General features: G+C 43.9%; 1 protein-coding gene and 1 pseudogene across 1 annotated transcript in view; both read right to left on the bottom strand.

The window, feature by feature from the left end:
• The window catches only part of ETFA (electron transfer flavoprotein subunit alpha), an 88446-nt gene extending 86729 nt beyond the window's left edge, over positions 1-1717 (bottom strand). The window contains exon 1 of the mRNA XM_021693741.2: positions 1550-1717. Within this exon, the coding sequence (XP_021549416.1) occupies positions 1550-1588 (39 nt within the window). The 5' untranslated portion in view covers positions 1589-1717. The remainder of the gene's footprint in view (positions 1-1549) is intronic.
• A 17008-nt stretch (positions 1718-18725) lies between these two features.
• LOC110583970 lies at positions 18726-19623 on the bottom strand (annotated as a pseudogene).
• Positions 19624-22517: the final 2894 nt, after the last annotated feature.

Here is a 22517-nt window from a genome sequence, read left to right as displayed (position 1 = left end):
CAGACTCCTAACCTGCCCACAAAACTACCTTCTAATTACTGCATAGCTATTTTTCTGCCAGTCTGACTCTGATACGTGGAATTTTCCCAAATCAATGACTTTTAACTTGTTTATATCTATATCTTCTGAGAAAAAAAACCTCCTGGGATAAAGAATGAGCAATGGGGGCGCCTGGGTGGCTCAGTCATTAAGCGTCTGCCTTTGGCTCAGGTCATGATCCCAGGGTTCTGGGATCGAGCCCCACATCGGGCTCCCTGCTCGGCAGGAAGCCTGCTTCTCCCTCTCCCACTCCCCCTGCTTGTGTTCCCTCTCTCGCTATCTCTCTCTCTGTCAAATAAATAAATAAAATCTTTAAAAAATAAAAAAAAAAAAGAATGAACAATGCCCTGAAGGATGGGGATTTGAACTTTTCTCACAGGAGACAGGGACACACAGGACTTTTTTTTTTTTTTTTAATGAAACAAGGAATACACAGAAAAAGAACCTACAGACATCTAGGAAGATTGCCAGCTATGTCTCAGTTAGAAAAATCTCTGTGGTGTGATGGGAAAATATGCATGCATAAAACAACCTGTAGAAAAAGTACAAAACATCAGCAAGGTTTCTGACCCAGTTTAACAATCTTGTTTTTCAGTTAACCTAATTGTAAACTGGAAAACTTATAGAATCCACAATATAAATTGTTACTTGACTTGTAATGGGTCAACCTCCAAATACTATTGTCCCATAGCATAAAGACAAAAATATACTTTCTATCAGTATTTCTCACAAGAGAAAAATGTGGTAAACTCATGATTTGTCACTAAGGAAAGTATCAAAAACTTACCACTATCAACAGTTCCCTGGCTCTTTAACCAACAATCTACTACTGGTTTAAAAGCAGGTCAGCCTGTAGTATGAAAAGATGCCTGCTTTTCAAAACTGACTAAAGCTGTCAACTTGGATGGTTAACGTTACACTACAATCACCTATCCTCAGCACTGCCCCAATAGCCAGGGAGCACCGCAAGTTTCCACAAAATCACCCTTCCCCTTCCAGCCCCCCAGTCCCCCAGACTGTGAGCGGATGCCAGCAGCCACGACGCGCCCAGAGAAAAGGTTTTAATTTCTCCAGAAACGTTGGCTTCCAGGTGAATTCAGGTTTTAAACTCTTTCCAAAAGGGCCTCCCAGCAGCGACATTTTCCTCCCTCCGCTGGTGATTCCCGGGGACGTGGCAGCCTGCTCCCCGCCAATGTGGAGAACCCTGCGGCCTGGGAGAGTGCGGAGTAAACCCGGAGGTGGGGGGCGGGGGGGGGGGAGGCAGAAGCGCAGCTTCATACTTGAGGTCACCCTGACCTCTGACTTCGCCCCCGCCCCCCAACGCTGGCGACCCGGAAGGAGTCCAGAGCAGGCCCCAAAACTCTGAGCCCGAGCTACAGATCGGGCTGGGCCCGTCTGCGTTAAGGCCGGTCAGGTCTGTGGGAGACGATGACCTTCGCCAAGACTCTCACAGGGGCAGCACACTGAGGCCGGACCGTCACCGGTCCCGGCCCACCCCTCCGGGACTCACCGCCCGCCGGAGCCGCCCTGGAGCCGCAGCTCGGAACATGGTCTCTGCTCCCGTCCGCTCGAAACACCGTCACCCTTCCAGCGCCGGGAGCCGAAACCCGCCTCTGGGAGTCACTATAACGCTCGCGAGACGCGCGAACGAGAGCGGAAACACCTCAGGCGAAGAGCGGGAGCTCACGGATTCTGTCTGCCCATTGGGCAGTCGCGCAACCAATGGGGACGGCGGAAAGTTAGGGACCAGACTTGGAAGTAGGGAAAAGGTGAGGCTTTGCTCTGGGAGGCCGCGGATGCCGAAGGCCTGGCAGAGCTGGTGACTTAGAGGTGACGGTGGCCCAGAAGGCCTCTCAGCCCCACAGTGGGCACCGTTGTTACAGTGAACTTTCCCCCTGAGCTGCTGACGTCACTCTCCTGGCTTCCCAGCCCTCTCACTCCAATTATTCTTTTGCTCGCTCATTTACTCATATCAACGCCACACACCTGTAACGTGCTGAACATATTTTCCATGTCAGGGGAATATAATAAAAGGATGCATGAGATGTTGACCTCACCAGACTCTGGAGGAAACATACAAATAAACATATCATTCCTTTATGGAAAGAGGGATTCACCAAACTGTTGATATTTGAGCTAGGTACTAGAAAAAAGAACCCTGTGGGCAAAAACCCATAAGGGGAAGGTCCAAGGACAGGGACAGGACCATGTGCTGCCTGCAGAAAGAGGCAAATGGCTGGAACAATAGACTGGGCAAGGCTTTGGATGTGGATGACTTGGGGCCCACCCTGGCCCTCTCCTCTCCCCACTCTGCCTGTCATTGGGCACCCCACCCACATCCTGGCTTCAGTGCCTTTGGCTGCCAAATCTCTCCTGACCTTTGGATCCACATATATACCAGCCTACTTGGGCATCTCCTCAGGAAGTCCTGCAACATCTCAAACCCACACAATTGACAACATCCCCTTCCAGATTTAATTCTCCTATATTCCCTTTTTCAGGGAATGCTTTCCACCTCCACGCAACTGCTCAAACCAGAAACCTAGGGACCATCCTTGACTCCTTTCTCTCCTTCATTCCCTTATCCTACCAGTCACTAAGTTCTAGCGACTCCACTCCCAAACAGCTCCCAAATCCATCTAGGACTCTTCTACCCGACTCCGTGTTTGGATTGCTCTAGTTTCCTTCTTACTGTTCTCCCAGCTTCTAGTCTTCACCCTCCAATCCATCTCCCACTGCAACCAAAGAGCTCTTTCAAAAGGGTAGATTGGTGATGTTACTCCCCTGTTGAACACACTTTAGTGGCCCCCTATGGGCTTTTAAGATGAAATGCAAACCCCTTAACATGACATATAAGCCCTATTAGCTCACATAGGGCTTATATGTCAAGGATACACATTTTTGTTCATTTGTTTATTGCTGATCTGCTTGCGTGGGAATGTAGGTTCTCTGGAGCAAGATCTTTGAGTCAACAAACATTTTAAGGGCCCCGTGCTCAGATTTTGCTCTTTCCACTTTCCTCTTCCCCACCTCTACTCCACCTTTAACACTCCACTCAGGGGACATTTCTTCTGTAGCGTCTTCCCTGATCTTCCAGGATAAACGAATCCTTCCCTCTTTTTCATCCTCCTGGTTCTGTGAACAATGAGGGGAGGACTCAGCTTGAACATAAGCTGCAACCACCTAGATGATGTCTGTGCCCATGAGGAGACTGGAGCTGTTGGACGCCCTCCAGTGAATCGTCTGTGGAAGGGACAATTTAGTGTTCCACTTATCACTGCATTTGCCTCCCAGTCCGGTCCCCCACTCGATTCTTATCTGAGTCCTGTGGAAGTGGAAGGAAGAGGGTAGAGTACTTTAAGTAAAAACTGAAAGGGATATTTAACTAAAAAACCATGCCAAAAATGGGTACACAAACTAACCTCCTTCCATGCCTCCCCACCCATGACAAAGCAAAACACAAAAGCGGGGAGAACATGCCCCAGCCTCACCCCCATGGGACAGCTCTGGCACCTCCCAGGCTGCGGTGAATCAACGGCATCTGTGCCCGCAGAGGTGCAATACCCACAGAGTAGAGCGGTTCCTAGCAGAGCAGAGCCAGAGGAGAGGAAAAGGCAGAAAACTGCCAAAGTCTGTGATAACGGACCAGACCTGCTCCTGAACACACGTGAGACGCCCCCTAGGGACTTTGTGGGGGAGTTTTATGTTTACCTGGAGGTCAAGTTCCACCAAAACGTGAACGCTAAAACATTTATATTAGAGGATTTTCTACATACATATTTGGATGTCTGTCGTTCCCACTCAGTTATGAGATACTTTGGTAGCAAGACCCATGGTTTTTACTACCTGGTTCATGTTTGTGGATGTTCAGTGAGTGGAAAAGGAAGAGGTGGGTGGGGAAAGGGAGGGTGGATTTACCACAGTCAACCCTAGAAGGCCTACTCCAGTCTATTTTGGAAAACACCTCACCATCTTCTTTCCTCTTCACAGGCCGGTTTCAGGAGAGCTCCCCCAGGATTCCTGGTGGAAACGTAGAAGAGGAGGGTGAGTGGGACAAACTACAGCCCCAACTACTGCACCTGTCCATGGGCCACAACTGGTACTCACTATCTCCCTACTTGTTTTCAATCCTAAATTCCCCTCCCCCTCAGCTAGCATCTCCTCTGGTCTTAGTGGCTTACCTAAGGATCTGAGCCCCTGACCACCACAATTTCTCAGGGGCTCAGGGTTGCTGCACTTGTCCATTTATTGTCAAAATTGAGCAAGAGAGTACTGAGAAGCACCCAAGTAGATCACTCCAGGCCAAGATGATGACTTTCCTTCTTGCCTGCTGGTCCCTGCAAACAAGGTGTCCAAAGTGCTCAGGTAGCTACTGTAGCTTAGTTCAATAGGACTCTTGCCTTGTCCTCTTGTGGAAGATTCCCCCTTTGGGGACAAATGCCTCTAACCCTGCAGAGCCCAGAGTTGTGAGATTTGGAAGCCCAAATTCTACAAGTGCCCACTGAGAGTAATGGTAGTAGGTCTCTCCTGCTTCTACCCTGTGGTTCCTGGGTCCGTGTATTCTTCTGACTGGGGACACAGCACCATATAAAGGTCTTTGATTCAAGATGTACGTAGCATCCCGGAAGATGAAGCCTATCCTCATAAAGTATTGCCTCCAAGCTGGCACTTCGAGTGGGCCTTCAGGAGGCCATTCTGATGCCCTTTCAGGCCAGCAGCTTCTGGGTGGTCCAGTCTATGACTAGATGAGTGAATCCTGTGATCAGGGACTCATTCCTGAACCTCCACTTCAGTGAGTTGGGTCCCTGATCTGACATGATATTATGTAAGATCTTGTGCTGGTGAATGAAATATTCAAAAAGCCCTCAGGTAGCAGTACTGGATAGGATCCTGTGGGCAAGAAAGGTAAACAGTACCCAGAATATATGTTAATTCCTGCCAGGATGAATCATGGCTTCTCCAGGATGGAAGGGGTTCAATGTAGTCAACTTGCTACTACATGGCCAACTGGTCTCCTGGAGGACTGCTATCATACTGGGGATATATTCAGCAGCTACAGTAGCTAGCAGTAGTCCTTGTAAGTGGGATCCCATGCTATTAGGCTCATACTAGCCTCTATATCTGCCACTGTGGCCACTTTATTCATGTGTCCTTAGTGCCAGCACTGAGTGGCTGATGACAGAGACTGGCTAAGGTCCACCTGGCCAAGTGAATTTTGCCTTCTTAGTTATTTAATACCTCTTCTACGGTGGATGCCTTCTGGTGGGTGTTAACATGTGATACAAAGATCTTCATACTCTAGGGGCACCTGGCTGGCTCAGTCGGTAGAGCGTGTGACTCTTGATCTTGTGGGTCGTGAGTTTGAGCCCCATGTTGCGTGTGGAGACTACTTAAACAAAGATCTCCATGCCTTGTAGCAACTCCCATACATCTATCCATCCTTGTGCCTCTATCCCAAGCTCCTTATCCCTAATCTTCCCAAATTTCTTCTTCCAGGCCCCTACCAGCCATACAGTCCTTTCACCATTGCCCCTGAGTTCATATATATTCTAACTTTGGGGCACTTCTCTGTCCACAAAGTGGATGCCCAAGTGCACCTCCTGAAGTTCTGCCCACTGAGATCTTCTTTCACCCCTGTTTCTCAAGGTCACCCCTAAGTGAGGCTATATCGTAACTGCCATCCATTCTCAGTCACATACTGAGGCAACTCTCCACAAGCCAAATACAGGATTTTTCCTCCTCCTGCAGCTGGTTGTAAGGAAGCCTACATATAGCCATCAGTGCAAGCTGAGGAGGTGCTGGTCTAATGGTGGTGTGATGACCTGACGTCTGGGCTGCCTGCTCAAGCAAAACTTGCTTGAACCATCTGAGCCTACTTGTGTTCAATCCCAGATGCACCAGTTCCGTCAGAGGATGGATTGTTGCTGGCTGCCTGATATTATGTCTTGGTGGGTTTGATAGAGCCTGCTTCATGATGGGTAGTTCTGACATACAGTCACTTGGTGTCCTATGATCAGGCCCTGCACGTCAGCAGTTTTTTTCAAAAGGCACATAAATCTCTCCTAGAGATGGCATGGCCGAGCTCCAACGCCCCAAGGTTGTGACTCCCAGTTGAACTCGCCATAAACTGCACAGAGCATCTTTTTCTACCACTGAAAACACTGATACCATCTACACCATCTATAGAAGCATAAAGGGACTGCTTGCACTGCAGCCTGAAACTGCTCTATAACCTTTTTCTGCCCTGAGCCCCAAGAAAAGCTGGGGACCTTTTGTGTCACCTGGTATGTGGGCCAGAACAATATTCCTGGTGTGAAATATACTGTGTCCAGAACCCAGAGAGAACTACCAGGCATTATGCTTCCTTCTTCATGGTAGGAAATGCAGTAATTTCTCTTTTTCTTTGGATGGGATATGTGGCATGCCCTTGACACTGGACCCCTAAACATCTTTCTGATATGACAGGCCCCTGAACTTTATACAGTTTATGTACCACCCTCTGGAGTATATGTGTTACACCCAGGCCTCTAATGTGCTAGCCACATTTTGCCCATCTGGCTGAATTAGTATGACGTCATCAATGTAATAGCTTCAGTGTGATGTTCTGCAGGATTGTGACAGGTGGAAAGTTAACATAACTTTGGAGGAAGACCACAAATGTACGTATACTGTTGTATGTTCCATGTGAATGCATACTGTTCCTGAGCCACTCTTCTCATAGGGATTAAAAAAGAACCCAAAAAAATCTTAAAAAAAAAGAAAAGAACCCATTCATCGAATCAATGTCCATAGGAAATATACCTGGGGCTGTGTTAATTTCTCTAGCAAAGATAGGAAATCTGGTGTGGGAGCTGCATAGGGCTACTCCTTGGGTGAGTTTGTGGTAGTCTATTGTTATCATCTAGGTTTCAGCTGATTTTCGCAGGGGCAATACTGGTAAATTAAATAGAAAAATGATGGGGATCCTTTAGATCCTTGAAGTTTGCCTTGCTATAGGAGGCCCTCTAGCTTTTATACAACTGCCTATTAATTACTCCTCGCCTTTATTTTTTATTTTTTTAAAGATTTTATTTATTTATTTGACAGAGAGCGAGAGAGATTGAGAACAGCAGAGGGAGAGGGAGAAGCAGACTCCCCACTGAGCAGGGAGCCTGATGCGGGGCTTGATCCCAGGACCCCGGGATCATGACCGGAGCTGAAGACAGACGCTTAATCGACTGAGCCACCCAGGTGCCCTGACTCCTTGTCTTTAAAATAATTTTTTCCATAAGGCCTCAGTGAAGCTTAATAATTGCCCATCCAGTCCCATCATGCCGTTTCCTTCCCCCCGGGTCTCTCAGGTGCCTCGTACATTCCCTTCTGGAAGCATACCATCCCAGTTCACCACCAGTGAAAGTCTTCACACCTGGACCACCACTTCATGCTAAGAGTTATCTGTGCCCCAGGTCCCGGCAGTGAGGGGGTCCTCGGTGCTAGGCTAGCAAAGAGAAAGATGGCTCCAAAACCCCATCTCATCACCTGCTTTCTCAGACCACTCCTACATTCCTGCTCCTCTTGGAAGCAGGCTCTTCTCGTGGAACAAGCCCATGAGGATGAGCAGGAGGGTGCTCTTAGGATCCACAACTGTGTAAGGTGAGACAGAAGCAGAATTGTGCAGAAGGAGAAGCTGGGCTGATGTGCCAGCCTGAACGGTAATCCAACGGAATGTGAATTCTTCTGTTATTGAACTAGATGGCAATGCATTGTGTTTATTATGCAATAACATGATAGCCATGCTAAAAGAATGCAATATATATTGACAAAACACCCAACACTACATTCTCAATTCATAGGAGAACAACCATCAGAAAAACTAGAAAATTTAAAAGGGAATATAAGCTACGTGAGATATTTAAAACAGACTATCTCATTACATCAGAATTTCTTCAAGATGGTAGAGAAGGCAAGTGAACTGTAACCAAAGTTACTGAGTCATTCATTTGTTAGCCAAACAAGGAGGGCCGTTTACTGATGGCAAATTCCTTAAATTGGGCCTGACTGCAGCAGCTGACAAAATGTGTGCAGAGAGAATGAACTTGTTTGCTGCTATGAGATTTGGGGGCAGAAGAGAACGGGGGGGGGGGGGAGGAAGTCAGTAATCAATTGAGAGCCAAAGCAGATTATTTCCAGTAGCTTTCCCTGGCTTTTGATGAGTTAACAGATGTTACTGATACTGCTCACTTAGTATTGTTTGTTCTAGGAGTCAATGCCAAATTTGAAATGACTGTAGGATGGGCCTCTGTGAAAAGTCTGAATGAACAGGATATTTTCAAAAAAGTTGAGAAAACACTAATTCAGTGCAACCTGAAGTGGAATCTGCAAAGATGTATTACAACTGATGGTGGTAAAAGTATGTGTGGAGCAGAGAAAGCTCAGTTAGACAAATGGAAAAGCTTGTGAAAACATAAGGCGTGCAGAGCCTGTAGGGGTCCACTGTGTTGTGCATCAGCAGCCGTTTCATTGAAAATATTTTGAATCTATCACGTGTCGTTTGCTCACAGTGTCAGTAGTGAACATCATGCGTTCTAGTGGAATATTGTCAGTTCCACAATTTTTTGTGTGTCAGAAATAGAAGCTGAATATTCTGACTTGTCCTGTCACACAGCAGTTTGATGGCTTAGCAGTGGGAAGGTTTTATTGCCATACTTCCGCCCAAGACCAGACTGAAATTGTACTCAAATGTTTATAACAGCTTAATTTATCACAGCTCCAAACTGGAAATAATCTAACCACTTATTCACTGGCAGATTCATGGAACAAATTGTGATCTGGTGTAATCATTTGTGCTGTGGACTGAATTATATCCCCCAGAACTCATACATTGAAGACTTAACCCCCAATTTGATATTTGAAGATGGGGCCTTGATAATTAGGTGTGGAGGAGGCCATGAGGCTGGAGCCCTCGTAATGGGATTAATGTGCCCGTGCCCTCTCCCCCATGTGATGACCCAGAGAGAAGCTGGCCATCTGCGAGCCTGGAAGAAAGTCCTCGCGAGAACCCAACCATGCTGATACCCTGATCTCAGACTTCTAGAACTGTAAGAAAACATATCTCTCTTGTTTAAGTCACCCAGTCTATGGTATTTTGTTAGAGCTTCCCAAAATGACGACGTATGGTCTATTGCATCCACTGTAAAGCCATGAACAAAGTACACAGTACTGTCACATGCAACTCCGTGGATCAAGCTCAAAAGCACTGTACTAAGTGAAATAAGCCAGACACAAAAGACGTATGATTCTATTTACATGACAGTCTGTAAAAGGCACAACTACAGGAACAGAAAACAGGTAAAGCGTTTCTAGGAGCTAGGCCTGGCAAATGGGCATAAGGGAACGTTCTAGGGAGATTAAAAGGTTCTATATCATGTTTGTAGTATATGCAATAGCTGTATACATTTATCAAAACTAAAAAAAACTGTGCATTTAAAATTGGTGAACTTTACTATGTGTAAATTTCGCCTCAATAAAGTTGATTAAAACACATGCACACACAAACATGCACAGCAGGTCACCATCTTGAAATCTCTGCTTGTATAATTTACAATCAGGATGTTGGTAGAAACATAACTTAAACATTTCATTTTAAAATCCGACCCATGTCCTCCACCCAATCCATCAGCAAATCCTGTTGGTTTTAGCTTTCTGCTTCCACTCAGGTCCAAGCCCCGTTCTTTCTCCCTGGGACCATTGCAGCAGCCTCCCAGCTAGTCTCTGAGCCTCTGCTCTTGCCTTCACAGGCTATCCTCCTCAGAATAGAGACGCTTTTAAAATATAAACCACATTATACCATCTCTGTTCAAAACCCTCCCCCATCACACTGAGGAAAAAAATCCAAAGATCTTGCAATGGCTTCAGATCTTTCCTTGATCTGGCCCCTGCTTGACTCTCTGATTTATCTCTTTTCTTCCACTTCAGGTACTCTTTCTATTCTGTCTCCAACACAGAAGCATACTCCTGCCTTGAAGCCTTTGTACTTGCTGTTCCCTCTGTCTGGAATGCTTTTCTTCCAGAGCTTCCACATAGTTTGCAGTCACTCTTCATTCAGGTCTCAGCTTAAATACTACCTCCCAGAAGAGACTTTCTTCAACCACTGATATGTAGCCCCCTCTCCATTTTCTCCTTCTCCTAACTATGTTTTATTTTTCAGGACAAGGGCTTTATTCAATTCATTGCTGGATCCCTTGCACCTAGCACAGTATCTGGCACATGTAAATGCATACTTCATGGATGAACAAATGAATAGTTGGATGAACAGATGAGCTTTTTGCTATGAAGCCTTCTTAGACCTCCCAGCCTGCACTTATCTCTCCCTTTTCCTCATCCCTCTGGCTTTGGTTGTCTTTGTGTCTTTGTTTTCTAACAACAGCTTTATTGAGATATAATTCATGTGCCATATAATTTACCCATTTAATTTTTACAGATAACATTATTTTTGGTAAATTCAGAGTTGTGCAACCATCACCCCAGTCAATTTTAAAATATTTTGATCACCTCAAAAAGAAATCTCAAACTCTGGCTGTTGCACCCCCATCACCCCACTTCCCAAACCTTAAACAGCCACTCATCTACTTTGTCTATGGATTTGCCTATTATGAACATTTTTTTATAAATGGAGTCATATAATTTGTGCTCTTTGGTGACTAGCTTCTTTCACTTAGCACAATCTTTTCAAGGTTCACCCACGTTGTAGCATGTATCCATATTTTATTCTTTGTAATGACTGAATAATATCCTATTACATGGGTATACTACATTTTATTTATCCATTCATCAGTGGACATCTGGGTTTTTTTTTTCACTTTTAGGCTCTTATGAATAATGCTGCTATAAGCATTTGTGCACAAGTTTTTGTCTGGATGTGTTTTCATTTCTCTAGGGTTAGAATTAGCAACGTTATGTCTAACCATTTAAGGAACTGCCGAACTGTTTTCCAATGTGGCTACATCATGTTACATTTCCACCAGCACCCTGTGAGTGCTCTGATCCCCATATCTCTTCAATTGTATTCATTGATCTATATGTGGTTTTGCTGTCTTGCCACAATACAAATATTTCACTGTATTTCTGGGACCAGTTTGAACCCTAGGTTGTTATTGACCTTGTTATTGGTTAATGTTTAATATATGTGAAACTCACTACCTCAACTGAACCGTAAACTCTTTTAGGACAGAGTCTATGTTTTGTACATATTCTCCTTCATCCCATGGTGAACTATCAGGCGTGCAGGAGGTGTTCAATAACTATTTGTTAATTGTCTGAAGGAATAACAACAGAAGTTGGCAACGACTGTGAAAGGAGAAAGGAAAGAAGAAAGGAAGGAAGAAAGGGAGGGATGGAGGGAGGGAGGGGAAATGAATTAAGGGCCACAAGGGAAGTTAGAATCTAATCGTTTGAATTTTAAATACTATAATGAAAGGTCAGGCACCAAAAATCTCATTCTTTTGCTTCTCCTTGAAAAAGTAACTCATTGTGAGGTTTTCCACATGCAAAAGAATGAAGCTAGACCCCTTCTTTATACCATACACAAGAATTAACTCAAAATAAACCATAGATCAAAACATAAGAGCTTAAACTATAAAATTCTTAAAATAAAACATGAGTAAATCATCTTGACCTTAGGTTAGGTAACACCAAAAGCATGAGCGGCAAAAGAAAACATTGATAAATTAGACTTTATTGATATTTAAAACTTTTGTACTTCAGGAGACACCATCAAGAAAGTGAAAAGACATCCCACAGAATGGGAGAAAATACTGGCAAATTATATATCTGATAAGGGATTGTATCCAGAATATATAAAGAACTCTTCCAACCCAATAATGGAAAAGAACCCAATTTTTTAAATGGGCAAAGAATCTGAGTAGACTTTTTCCCATAGAATATATACAAATGTCTTCATGTGCCAATAAGCACATGAAAAGACTTGACATCATTAGTCATCAGGGAGATGTAAATCAAAACCACAATGAGATAGCACTTCACACGCACTAGAACAGCTATCCTCAAAAAGAGAGATAATCCCACAACTGTTGAGGAGGATGTGGAGAAAGTTGAACCTGATGCAGCCAATTGGGTGAACAATCTGGCAGCTCCCCAAAATGTTAGACATAGAGTTACCATATGACCCAGCAAATTCCGTTCCTAGGTGTGTGCCCAAGAGAAATGAAAATGTGTGTTCACACACAACTTGTACACGAATGTTCGTAGCAGCATTATTCATAATAGCCAAAAAGGGAAAACAACGCAAGTGACCATCAACTGATGAATGGGTAAATAAAATGTGATATGTTCACGCAATAGACTATTGTTCAGTAATAAGGAGATAATGATGCATGCTACCACATGAAGGAACTTTGAAAAGATCATGCTAAGTAAAAGAAGCCAGTCACAAAACAGCACAGAGTATATGATTTTGTATGAAATGTCCAGAATAGGCAAATCTGTAGAGATAGAAAGTAGATGAGTGGTTGCCTATGGCTGAGGAGGGAATGAGTAATGGGGAGTGACTGCTAATGGGTATGTACTTTCAGGGAGGGCGTAATGAAAACGTCCAAAATTGTGGTGATGGTTGCACAACTCTGTGAATATACTAAAACCCATCAAACTGTACACTTTAAGTGTGTAAATTGCATAGGATATAGACACACACACAACATAGACACACACACACATCACACATGAAGGTGAGGGATGTTATGATAAGTTCTCTCATTTATTTTCTGTTTTAACAAATCATTTGAAAAAGGTGGTAATTTAATCATTGATAATTACAAAGGTCTTGTACACATCTTGTACACCAACCTAGGCCCACCAGTGTTTCAGAACTCTGTGAGTGAGCATTGCTGTTTTACACCTTAATTTGATCTACTTAATACCCCTCAGTTCTCTCTGATATCCATCTATATGGCTCAAGTTCACTGCTTCCCAGAGCCACCCCAGAATTTCTGTATTTGAGTATTTTAGGGGCAGCAGTCTGGTTGGAAGAAAAAGAGATCCAAGGATTTGTCGAAGCTGTGCTTGCACAGCAGACCCACTTTTTCACTTCGCATTTGGAGGCTGAGGGAGATTGGATCCCAGAGTACTGTTTCTGGGTGGTCCCCTCCTCTGCTTCAATAAGGGCCACATAACAATGGGCCTATATTCATATTTTCAAGGCTCGTCCATGTTCTCAACAAGCAATCGTTTTGCTATGACATTCACTGACTTCCTAAATATAGCACATGAAAATGGTCCTACATTTTAGCAGTGTTTGCCAACAGGACTTCTTTCTTTGTGCTAAAAATAGAGATGATTTTAACTATGCCACTTTCAGATTCTCCTTTCAACTCATCTTTTCCTTCCGATGTGTTGTCATTTCTCTATTTGGAAATCATGACCATGAAACCTCGAACATTTATGGGTTATGCAAACAGCTTCCCTTGGTATATTTTTAATAGTCACTGCTCTTATTATTACCAGATGTCAAAATCCCAAATGATAACAGAGTGACAGATTTTAAGGGTAAGATTATTTGGGTAAGAGAAATGTGATATTTTTATTCTCTGAGAGATAGCAGGTGTCTGACCTGGGTTTATATCCAAGATGTCTTAGACAGGTTCCTTGATTTTGCCAACCTCTGTATCTTCACTGGTCAGAAAGTGTTGTGAATGTCTTCCTCATAGGGTTTTGGTGAGAAATGGGTGTGAGTTCATGTTGTACTAGTTTTCTACTGCTGTGTAACAAATTACCCTCCGCATTTGGCATCTTGAAACAACATTTATTTATTATATTAGAGTTTCTGAGGGTTAGGGAATCATACAATGGCTCAGCTGGGTGGTTCTGGCTCAGACTTCCAAGACCACCTGGGTAGCTGTTGGCAGGAGGCTGCAATGCCTTACCACAGGGACCTATCTATGTGGCTTTTCCCAAAGGCAGAGATCAGAGAGATAGATAAAGACAGAGATAGCGGGGCACCTGGATGGCTCAATCAGTTAAGCATCTGCATTCGGCTCAGATCATGATCTCGGGGTCCTGGGATCAAGTCGTGTCGGGCTCCCTGCTCAGCGGAGAGTCTGCTTCTGCCTTTCCCTCTGCCCTGCTTGTACTCTCTCTCTCTCAAATAAATAAATAAAATCTTAAAAAAAAAAAAAGCAGAGATACCAAGATGTAAGCTGCAGCCCTTTATAACCTAAGCTTGGTAGTGACATATCATCATGACTGCCATATTCTCCCTGTCACACTCACCGATCCTGATAGAGTGTGAGAGAGGACTACATAAGGGTGAAAATAACAGGAGGCAGGGATCGTTGGAGGCCATCTTGGAAGCTGGCTACCACCTAAGCAGGGACACCTGGACACCACAACTTCAACAACCATTTATTGAGCAGTTATATGCAGGCTCTATTCTGAGCCCAGAGGGTAAAATAGACATAGTCCTCACCCTCAAGGGCTTCCATTCTAGAAGCTCATAGTAAGTGCTTAAGAAGTAGGTTTCCCCTAATGAGAAAGAAACAAGAGTACTTTATAAAAAGAGACCTTGCCAATCAGAAGTACAGCCAACTAATTCTCACTTGGGAAAGTTGGGAAACCCTCCCCATATGTGTCAATTACAAGATGGAAGACTTTGCAGTGTTCAGTTTAGAAGCCGTGAATTTATAATAAGAATCCTAGCTGAGGGGTGCCTGGGTAGCTCAGTTGGTTGGGGTCTGACTCTTGATTTCAGCTCAGGTCATGATCTCAGGGTCGTGAGATCGAGCCCTGTGTTGGGCTCCACGCTCAGCGTGGAGTCTGCTTGGGATTCTCTCTCTCCCTTACCTCTGCCCCTCTCCCTGCTTGCTCTCCCTCTCTCTCTCTCTCAATAAATAAAATTGTTTTTTAAAAAAAGAATCCCAGCTGAAGTAAAGACATCCATTATAATCATCTGTGAAAAAAAGGTATAATAAACACGCTGATTTTATCTACCATCGTGAAAAAGTGGTTATTTTCCAAAACGATTCTTTCAGACATTGGCTGCATCTCTAGGCACACTAATAAACAAGGTTCTAAAGTTATGGCATTCTTAGCTCCATGTGAAAGCAACTAAGATGGGATCTCTGTTTGGCCATGGCTCATCTCCTGTCAATTTTGTTGATATTTAATATAATGTATATATAGACATGTATAGATTTTATGAGAAGGTAACTTTGAGTTTAACATCTTCTAGAATGCATTCTGACTGCTCCCAGTTTGTCCCAATTAGTGAGTTTTTACTTTCCTGATACTTTACTTGTGCTAAAATATTCAGATTTCAGGCTCTTAGAGGAGACATGTATGATTCATGGGATTAATGGCAAAGGAATATGCCTACATTATCAAATTAGACTTGCATTTTGCTAGCCTTCTTAATGCTGAAGTGAAGCTTGAGCTTTATACATAAATATTGAAGTCTTATTCTGAGCTTAATAAAACATGCATATCTTTCCAATATACTCATAGATAGAAATGAATACTAAAACATTTGTTGGTGCAGAGAGCCTGCAGGTGCCCAAGAGATACCATCCGAAGTCCCACTGGATGGCTGTCTTTCCCTGTAATGTCCTCAGCCAGACTTTCAGGGCACCTGAAGTCTCTGTGGTTCAGATCTTTGCTGAGCTTGCTATCCTTCACCAGTCCTGTAGAAGATGCAGGAGAGGAGACTGATAGCTCCTCTGATCTCATAGATTTAATGAAAGACACTTGTCCCATAGTCTCCTCCTCCATGAGAAAGGGTAGGGATTATGTCTGTGTTATTCACAGGTGTATTCTCAGTGCTTAGGAAATGGATTTCAAGTTATCGTCATTAGGATCCCTGAGAACTAATCATCACTTGGCCCCCAGGAGTCTCCATACTCACCTCACACACCATGAAACTGTAATGAGAGCCTTGGGGCCAGACCTTCCACAGTGCCCACATTGCTGCCTCCCTGCTTTGCTGGTGACCCTTTTCATTTCCAAGACCCTACCCCAGTTGTTCTCAATATTCAGCCCAAGATGAGAAAAATAAAAATGATGCAATGAGTTTTTGACAAAACTCAATGGAAAGGACTATTTATTCTGAAACTGATCTTTTCTTTTTTCGGTGTTAATATGTTTCCTCTTATATCAAGTGATGATAGTAGATAGTAATTTTTAAAAAAATGTCCCACTTGGCGGGGGTTCCTGGGTGGCTCAGTCGATTGAGTGTCTGCCTTCAGCTCGGGTCATGATCCCAGGGTCCTGGGATTGAGCCCCACATCAGGCTCCTTGCTCAGTGGGGAGCCTGCTTCTCCCTCTCCCTCTCTGCTCCCACTGCTTGTGCTCTCTCACTCTCTCTGTCAAATAAATAAATTACATCTTAAAAAAAATAGATGTCTCACCTAGCAACACAGAATAGTGGCAGTCCCATATGATGTCCCTATTGTTTTTCTAGATCTTGAATTCCAAAAGTCTGAGAACCATTGTCATACAAGACCTGTTCAATCCCCACCTCGTTCTTGAGGACGTCCTGATCATTCAGGGCTTACTTTTCCTTTCTTTAAAAAAAGAGAGTTTGTGTATTTTCCCTCTAAAGTCATAAGTATATAGTGTAAGACAATCGGTGAATTTAAAAATGCATAAAGAAGAAAATAGACATTCTCTATAATCCCACTTCTTAGAGGAAATAAATTTAACAGTCTGAAAGATGACTTTCTATTCTATTTGCTGAGTTTATCATTTAACTCTTTAAAACAAAAATGGAATTATTTTGTATAAGCTGTTTGGTAACTTCATGATACTCCATCCTTCCCCCTCCTGCTCCACAATTAAGTGCTGACTTGGCCCAACACGTACTTGAATGAGCATTTAATCCTCACAACAACCCGATGAGGTGGGTACTGTTATTATTCCATCTTTGTAACTGAGGCTCAGAGAGGTTTTGGTACACACCCATTTCACAGACCTGCTAAATGCTAGAGCCTGGATTCTGACCAGGGGTGCCTGGCACTGGGGTTCAAACTGTAAAACAGTGTCAATCAGTTCATTTCCATTATATGGATTTACCACAATTTATTTAACCAGCCTTTTACTTTTGTTCATTTTTACCCCCCTCCTCTTTTTTTTTTCTTTTTTAGTTTTTGGTATTATAAATAAAGCTTCAGTGTACAACCTCAAGATTAAATCTTTATGTACATTATCTATAAGTATTTCCATGACTAGTTTCTAGCAGAAGGTATGCTGGGTCAAAGAGACTGCAGAGTTTTAAGTCTTTGGCAAGTTTTACAAAATTGCATTTCAGATTGTTGTGCCGTTTCAGAATGTTGTACCCCTTGACACTCCTTCCAACAGGCTATGATAGGGCCAGTTTTCTCACACTTTGCCAATACTGGGAATTTTGGGGTTTTTGATTTTTAAATCTTTGCCAATGTGAGAGGCCAAAAATGATTACTCATAATGCTTTAATTTGCTTTTCTTTTGTTACCAATGTGGTGGGTACATTCTAAGGTTACCCCCAATGATCCAAACCCTGTATAATCCCCTCCCCTTGAATGTCTATGATTTGTTTCTAACAAGTATAGCAAAAGTGAATGGATTTTGCAGATGTAATTGAAGTTCTAATCAGTTGATTTGGGGTTCATGAAAAGTAAGTAGGCCTTACTTAATTAGGTGAACCCTTTAAAAGGGCCCCCTCAAGGGGCACCTGGGTGGCTTAGCCAGTTAAGCGTCTGACTTCAGCTCAGGTCATGATCTTGGGGTCCTGGGATCGAGCCCCTCAACGGGCTCCCTGCTCAGCGGGGAGTCTGCCTCTCCCTCTCGCTCTCCCTTTCCCCCTGCTTGTGCTCTCTCTCCCTCTCAAATAAATAAATAAAAACCTTAAAAAAAAAGTCCCCCCCCCAAAAAAGTCCCCATCAAGTTGGAAACTCAACTCAGCAGAATCTCTCTCTTTCTCTCTCTCTCTCTTGCTCGCTCTCCCTTGCTGCTGCTGCTGATTTTGAAGAAGCAAGCTGTCATGACATAATGTTGCAAGTAAATGAATTCTACCACCAGTCTGGGAGCTTGGAAGATTATCTTTCCTAGTCAAGCCTCATATGAGAATGCAGCCCAGCCAACACCTTCATTTCAGCTTTGTAAGACCCTGAGCAGAGAACCCAATTAAGCCATGTCCAGAATTCTGAGTTACAGAAACTGGGAGACAATAAATGGGTGTTATTTTAAGCTACTGAGTTTGTGGTGCAACAATAATTTTTTCATGTGTAATTGATCATGCTTTTTTCTTCTTTCCAGCGCATTTTTCTGTTAGCATTCATCACTTTCTTATTTAAGTCATTAATACATTAAACCTTCTTTTTGTTTGAAGATTTTATTTATTTATTTGACAGACAGGGAGACACAGCGAGAGAGGGAACACAAGCAGGGGGAGTGGGAGAGGGAGAAGCAGGCTTCCTGCGGAGCAGGGAGCCCGATGCTGGGCTCGATCCCAGGATTCTGGGATCATGACCTGAGCCAAAGGCAGATACTTAATGACTGGGCCACCCAGATGCCCCATTAAACCTCTTTTTGTAAGGTTATCAACCCATTTGTCTGTCATAAATAATAAACAGCAATAAACATTGCTTTTTTTTTTTTGTAAGAGAAGTAAGCCTACATTTCCTTGTTTCACAAATAAAGTTAGCTGAATTGGTTGCTTTTGGTGATTAGTCTAAGGGACCAAATCCCATATCCTCATTGGACTCCTCCAACTCTGCCTTTGCTTCAACTTTGGCTGGGGCTGTGGCCACAGATGCAGATGGATCAGCCAAGAAGGCCATGACCGTTTTCAGCAAGTGGGAAGGTGTCATCAGCCTCCACAGACAAAGCCAGGACCCGCTTGTATCCATTGATGGTAGAATGGGGCACTGATGCAGTAGTGGGGTAACCTAGCTGCAGACAGATGTGGCAACACGCACACCCTCTGGGAAGTGAAAATGCAGTTTCCCCTGTCGTGTCAAGCACTTCAGGGGTGTAGATGCTGCCCTTGCCAAACACCTGCTAGATGATCAGCCCAAAGCCCCAAGGAGAAGGGGGAGAGGTTCAGCATGCTCAGCAGTGTGGCTTCACTGGCTCCCACTTTGTCTCCAGTCTCAAGCAGCTGCACATCACTCAGGAGTTCAATGGTGCCCCTGGAGATTTTAGTGGTGATGCCGAAAGCTTGGAAGAAGGAAGTCTTCTCGGGCCCCAGACCAGTGTCCTGAGCTGGCACAGCGACTTCACAGGGGGCTATGGCGCCAGCACGGGCGGCAGCTGGCACCTTATTGGCCAGCAGCATGTCCCTGATCCCAGTGAAGTCCTCCTTGGTGACACAAAACCCATACTCCCCCAGTTATGAGGCAACAGGTTCTCCAGAGCTGGGTTGTTCTCCAGATGCCCTTGGATGGCCTTGTTCTTGCCCATCAGCACCACAGCCTTCCCGTGGAGGGACATGCGGATCTGCTGCATCTGCTTGGAATCCATGTTGTCTGCTCCCACGGTGAAGCATTTTGGATAATCACCCAAGAGTTGGATGATCTTAAGGAAGCAGCTGGACTTCCAGGTCACCCTGTCTTCCCTGGGCATCATGGTGGTGTGTCAGGGATTGCCATGCAGGGTTTAAAGACGATGCCACCCTCATGGGGATGCCTGGAAAGCACAACAGTCGTTGCACTTTTATGCGGTCAAACTCATTGGTCTTTCCCGTCTGGTGTCTACCTTCCTTGTGCCACTTGGAAGGCCCATCCTCATCCCAAGGTTACAGGAAGAGTCATGTATATTTTTGTCTAGTGCCTTTGTGGTTTTATCATTACATTTAAATCTTTAATCCATCTGAAGAAGGTTTTGGTAAATGGTGGGGTGCAGAGAGGTCTGACTTTAAATTTTTTCAAATGCCCCAGTAATATATACTGAATCATTGCTTGCTTTTCCATTGAATTCCTATCAAACCAAAAGTCTGATTTTTGGCCTTTTCAATGTTATATTAAATCTGCCAAGTTCTGAGCGCCTGGGTGGCTCAGTCATTAAGTGTCTGCCTTCAGCTCAGGTCATGATCCCAGGGCCCTGGGATCGAGTCCCACATCGGGCTCCCTCCTTGGCAGGAAACCTGCTCTCCCTCTCCCACTCCCGCTGCTTGTGTTCCCTCTCTCTCTGTGTCTCTCTCTGTCAAATAAATAAATAAAATCTTCTAAAAAAATAAAAATAAAAAAATAAATCTGCCAAGTTCTGCTTTAGTATCAAATTATTTTCATTATTAGAACTTTATACTGCATTTGAATATCTAATAGGGAAAAGCACCGTTCATTTCTCTTCTTTTATAAACTGTCCTCACTAATTCTCACACATTTCTTTTTTCATTTTATCTTTTGAATTATTATGTCAAATTCCATTGGCAATTTAATTATATTTGTGGTATACCAAATTACATTTATGGATTTATACATTTATAGATAAATTGGAGGAAAACTGTTGTCATATATATATAATTCTATACTGGAACATATTTTGGTACTCCATGTGTTTTTTGTTTTACATGGCCCTAGTCAAGAAAGTTTTCTTCATATAGACTTTTTACATTTCTTGTTGACTTAATGATAGGATTTTAAATGTTTTTTTTTTTTTTAAAGATTTTATTTATTTATTTATTTGAGAGAATGAGAGAGAGAGAGAGAGAGCATGAGATGGGGGAGGGTCAGAGGGAGAAGCAGACTCCCCGCCGAGCATGGAGCCCGATGCGGGACTCGATCCCGGGACTCCAGGATCATGACCTGAGCCGAAGGCAGTCGCCTAACCAACTGAGCCACCCAGGCGCCCAATGTTTTCATTTAAAATATATTAATTGTAGTATATTTTTAAAAGATTTTATTTGTTTATTTGAGGGAGAGAGAGCACAAGCAGGTGGAGCAGCAGGCAGAGGGAGAGGGAGAAGCAGACTCTCCACTGAGCAGGGAGTCCAACTCAGGACTCGATCCCAGGACCCGGGGATCACGACCTGAGCCGAAGGCAGACGCTTAACCAGCTGAGCCACCCAGGCACCCCTAACTGTACTATATTTTTATAATTGTTTATTGCTAGGTTATAGGAAAGATATTTATTTACTTAATTATGCAACCATAAATTAGCAAAAGTTTGGCAAAAATCAATGAAAGTATTCTATAAGAATCAGTTGGCTATGTGGAATTTACAATTACCATACAATTACATATTTACAATCACAATTACCATTACAATTTACAATTCAAATTACAATGTACAATTACAATACAATTGCATATTTTATTATTATTTGTAAATTATTTGCTATACTTCCTTCGTATCAATAAATTTATAATAAACATATATGTATGTATATAAGTTCTTTCCTAAAGAGCCAGTTCTTTTTTTTTTTTTTTGATTTTGTTTATTTATTTGACAGAGAGAGAGATAGCGAGAGCAGGAACACAAGCAGGGGGAGTGGGAGAGCGAGAAGCAGGCTTCCTGTGGAGCAGGGAGCCCGATGTGGGACTCGATCCCAGGACCCTGGGATCATGACCTGAGCCGAAGGCAGACGCTTAACGACTGAGCCACCCAGGCGCCCCCTAAAGAGCCAGTTCTTAAGCATTTATCAGCACCCACTAGTGGGCTATATGTGCCCATGCTGATTAGTCTAAGCCAACATGGAAATCCCTAATTCCTTGTCAGTGATTGGTTCAGGAAGGGGCAGATCTAAGACAGTGTGGGTCAATGGAACAGAAAACAGGTTTTCTGGGGGATTCTGAAAAGAAGCTTCCTTGCTCTCCCTGGTCACAGACAGGAGGCATATGGTCCCAAGTATTTTGGCAGCCATTGTGTGAACCTAAGAATCACCCTCAGAATGAAGCTGAGTCTGTCAACAGTAGAGCAGGGAACCAGAAAGAACCTGCTGATGACACCTCAGACCCCAGGCTCATCTAACCATACAGTCTGCCCTACCTCTGGGCTTGTTGTTTGAGCCAGCTCATTTCCTGTTTATACCACTTTTCGCTACGCTTTCCATTAGCCCAGAGCACCCTGCTGATGCACGAGGAATGAAGGAGATCGATGAAGCGCCATCCATAGGGCATAGCTTCTCAACCGATGACAGCACCTTCCCTCCCTCCGCTCTCCCCAGACCATCCTTCCCTGTACCCGGGGCATATGTGCAGCCCAGCCTCTGCCCCTGGCACTCTCCCTCCTCACTCACGAGCCACACTGGAAGCTTCTCTCCTTTAAAGCTCAAATCCCACCACCTTCGTGAAACTTGTCTAGTTCAAAGGGAATTCTCCTTCACGCTCGGCTTGCATGAGCCTCACCACGTACTGCTTTCTGTGGATGCCTGTGCTCTCCTGAGGCTGGGTCCCTCTTCTCAACTAGAGCAAAATCCTCTGGGGCCAAGACCATTCTGTATGCATCCGTTGGCCTTTTCTACTGCCTGGCTCAACCTCTTGCTCCTTGTAATGTTCAGTCAGTATTTGATGAGGAAA

Source organism: Neomonachus schauinslandi, chromosome 9 (genome assembly GCF_002201575.2).
Source record: "Neomonachus schauinslandi chromosome 9, ASM220157v2, whole genome shotgun sequence".
Classification (NCBI taxonomy): Eukaryota; Metazoa; Chordata; class Mammalia; order Carnivora; family Phocidae; genus Neomonachus; species Neomonachus schauinslandi.
Note: the sequence above shows the minus strand (reverse complement) of the source record. Positions and strands in the feature narration are given on the sequence as shown.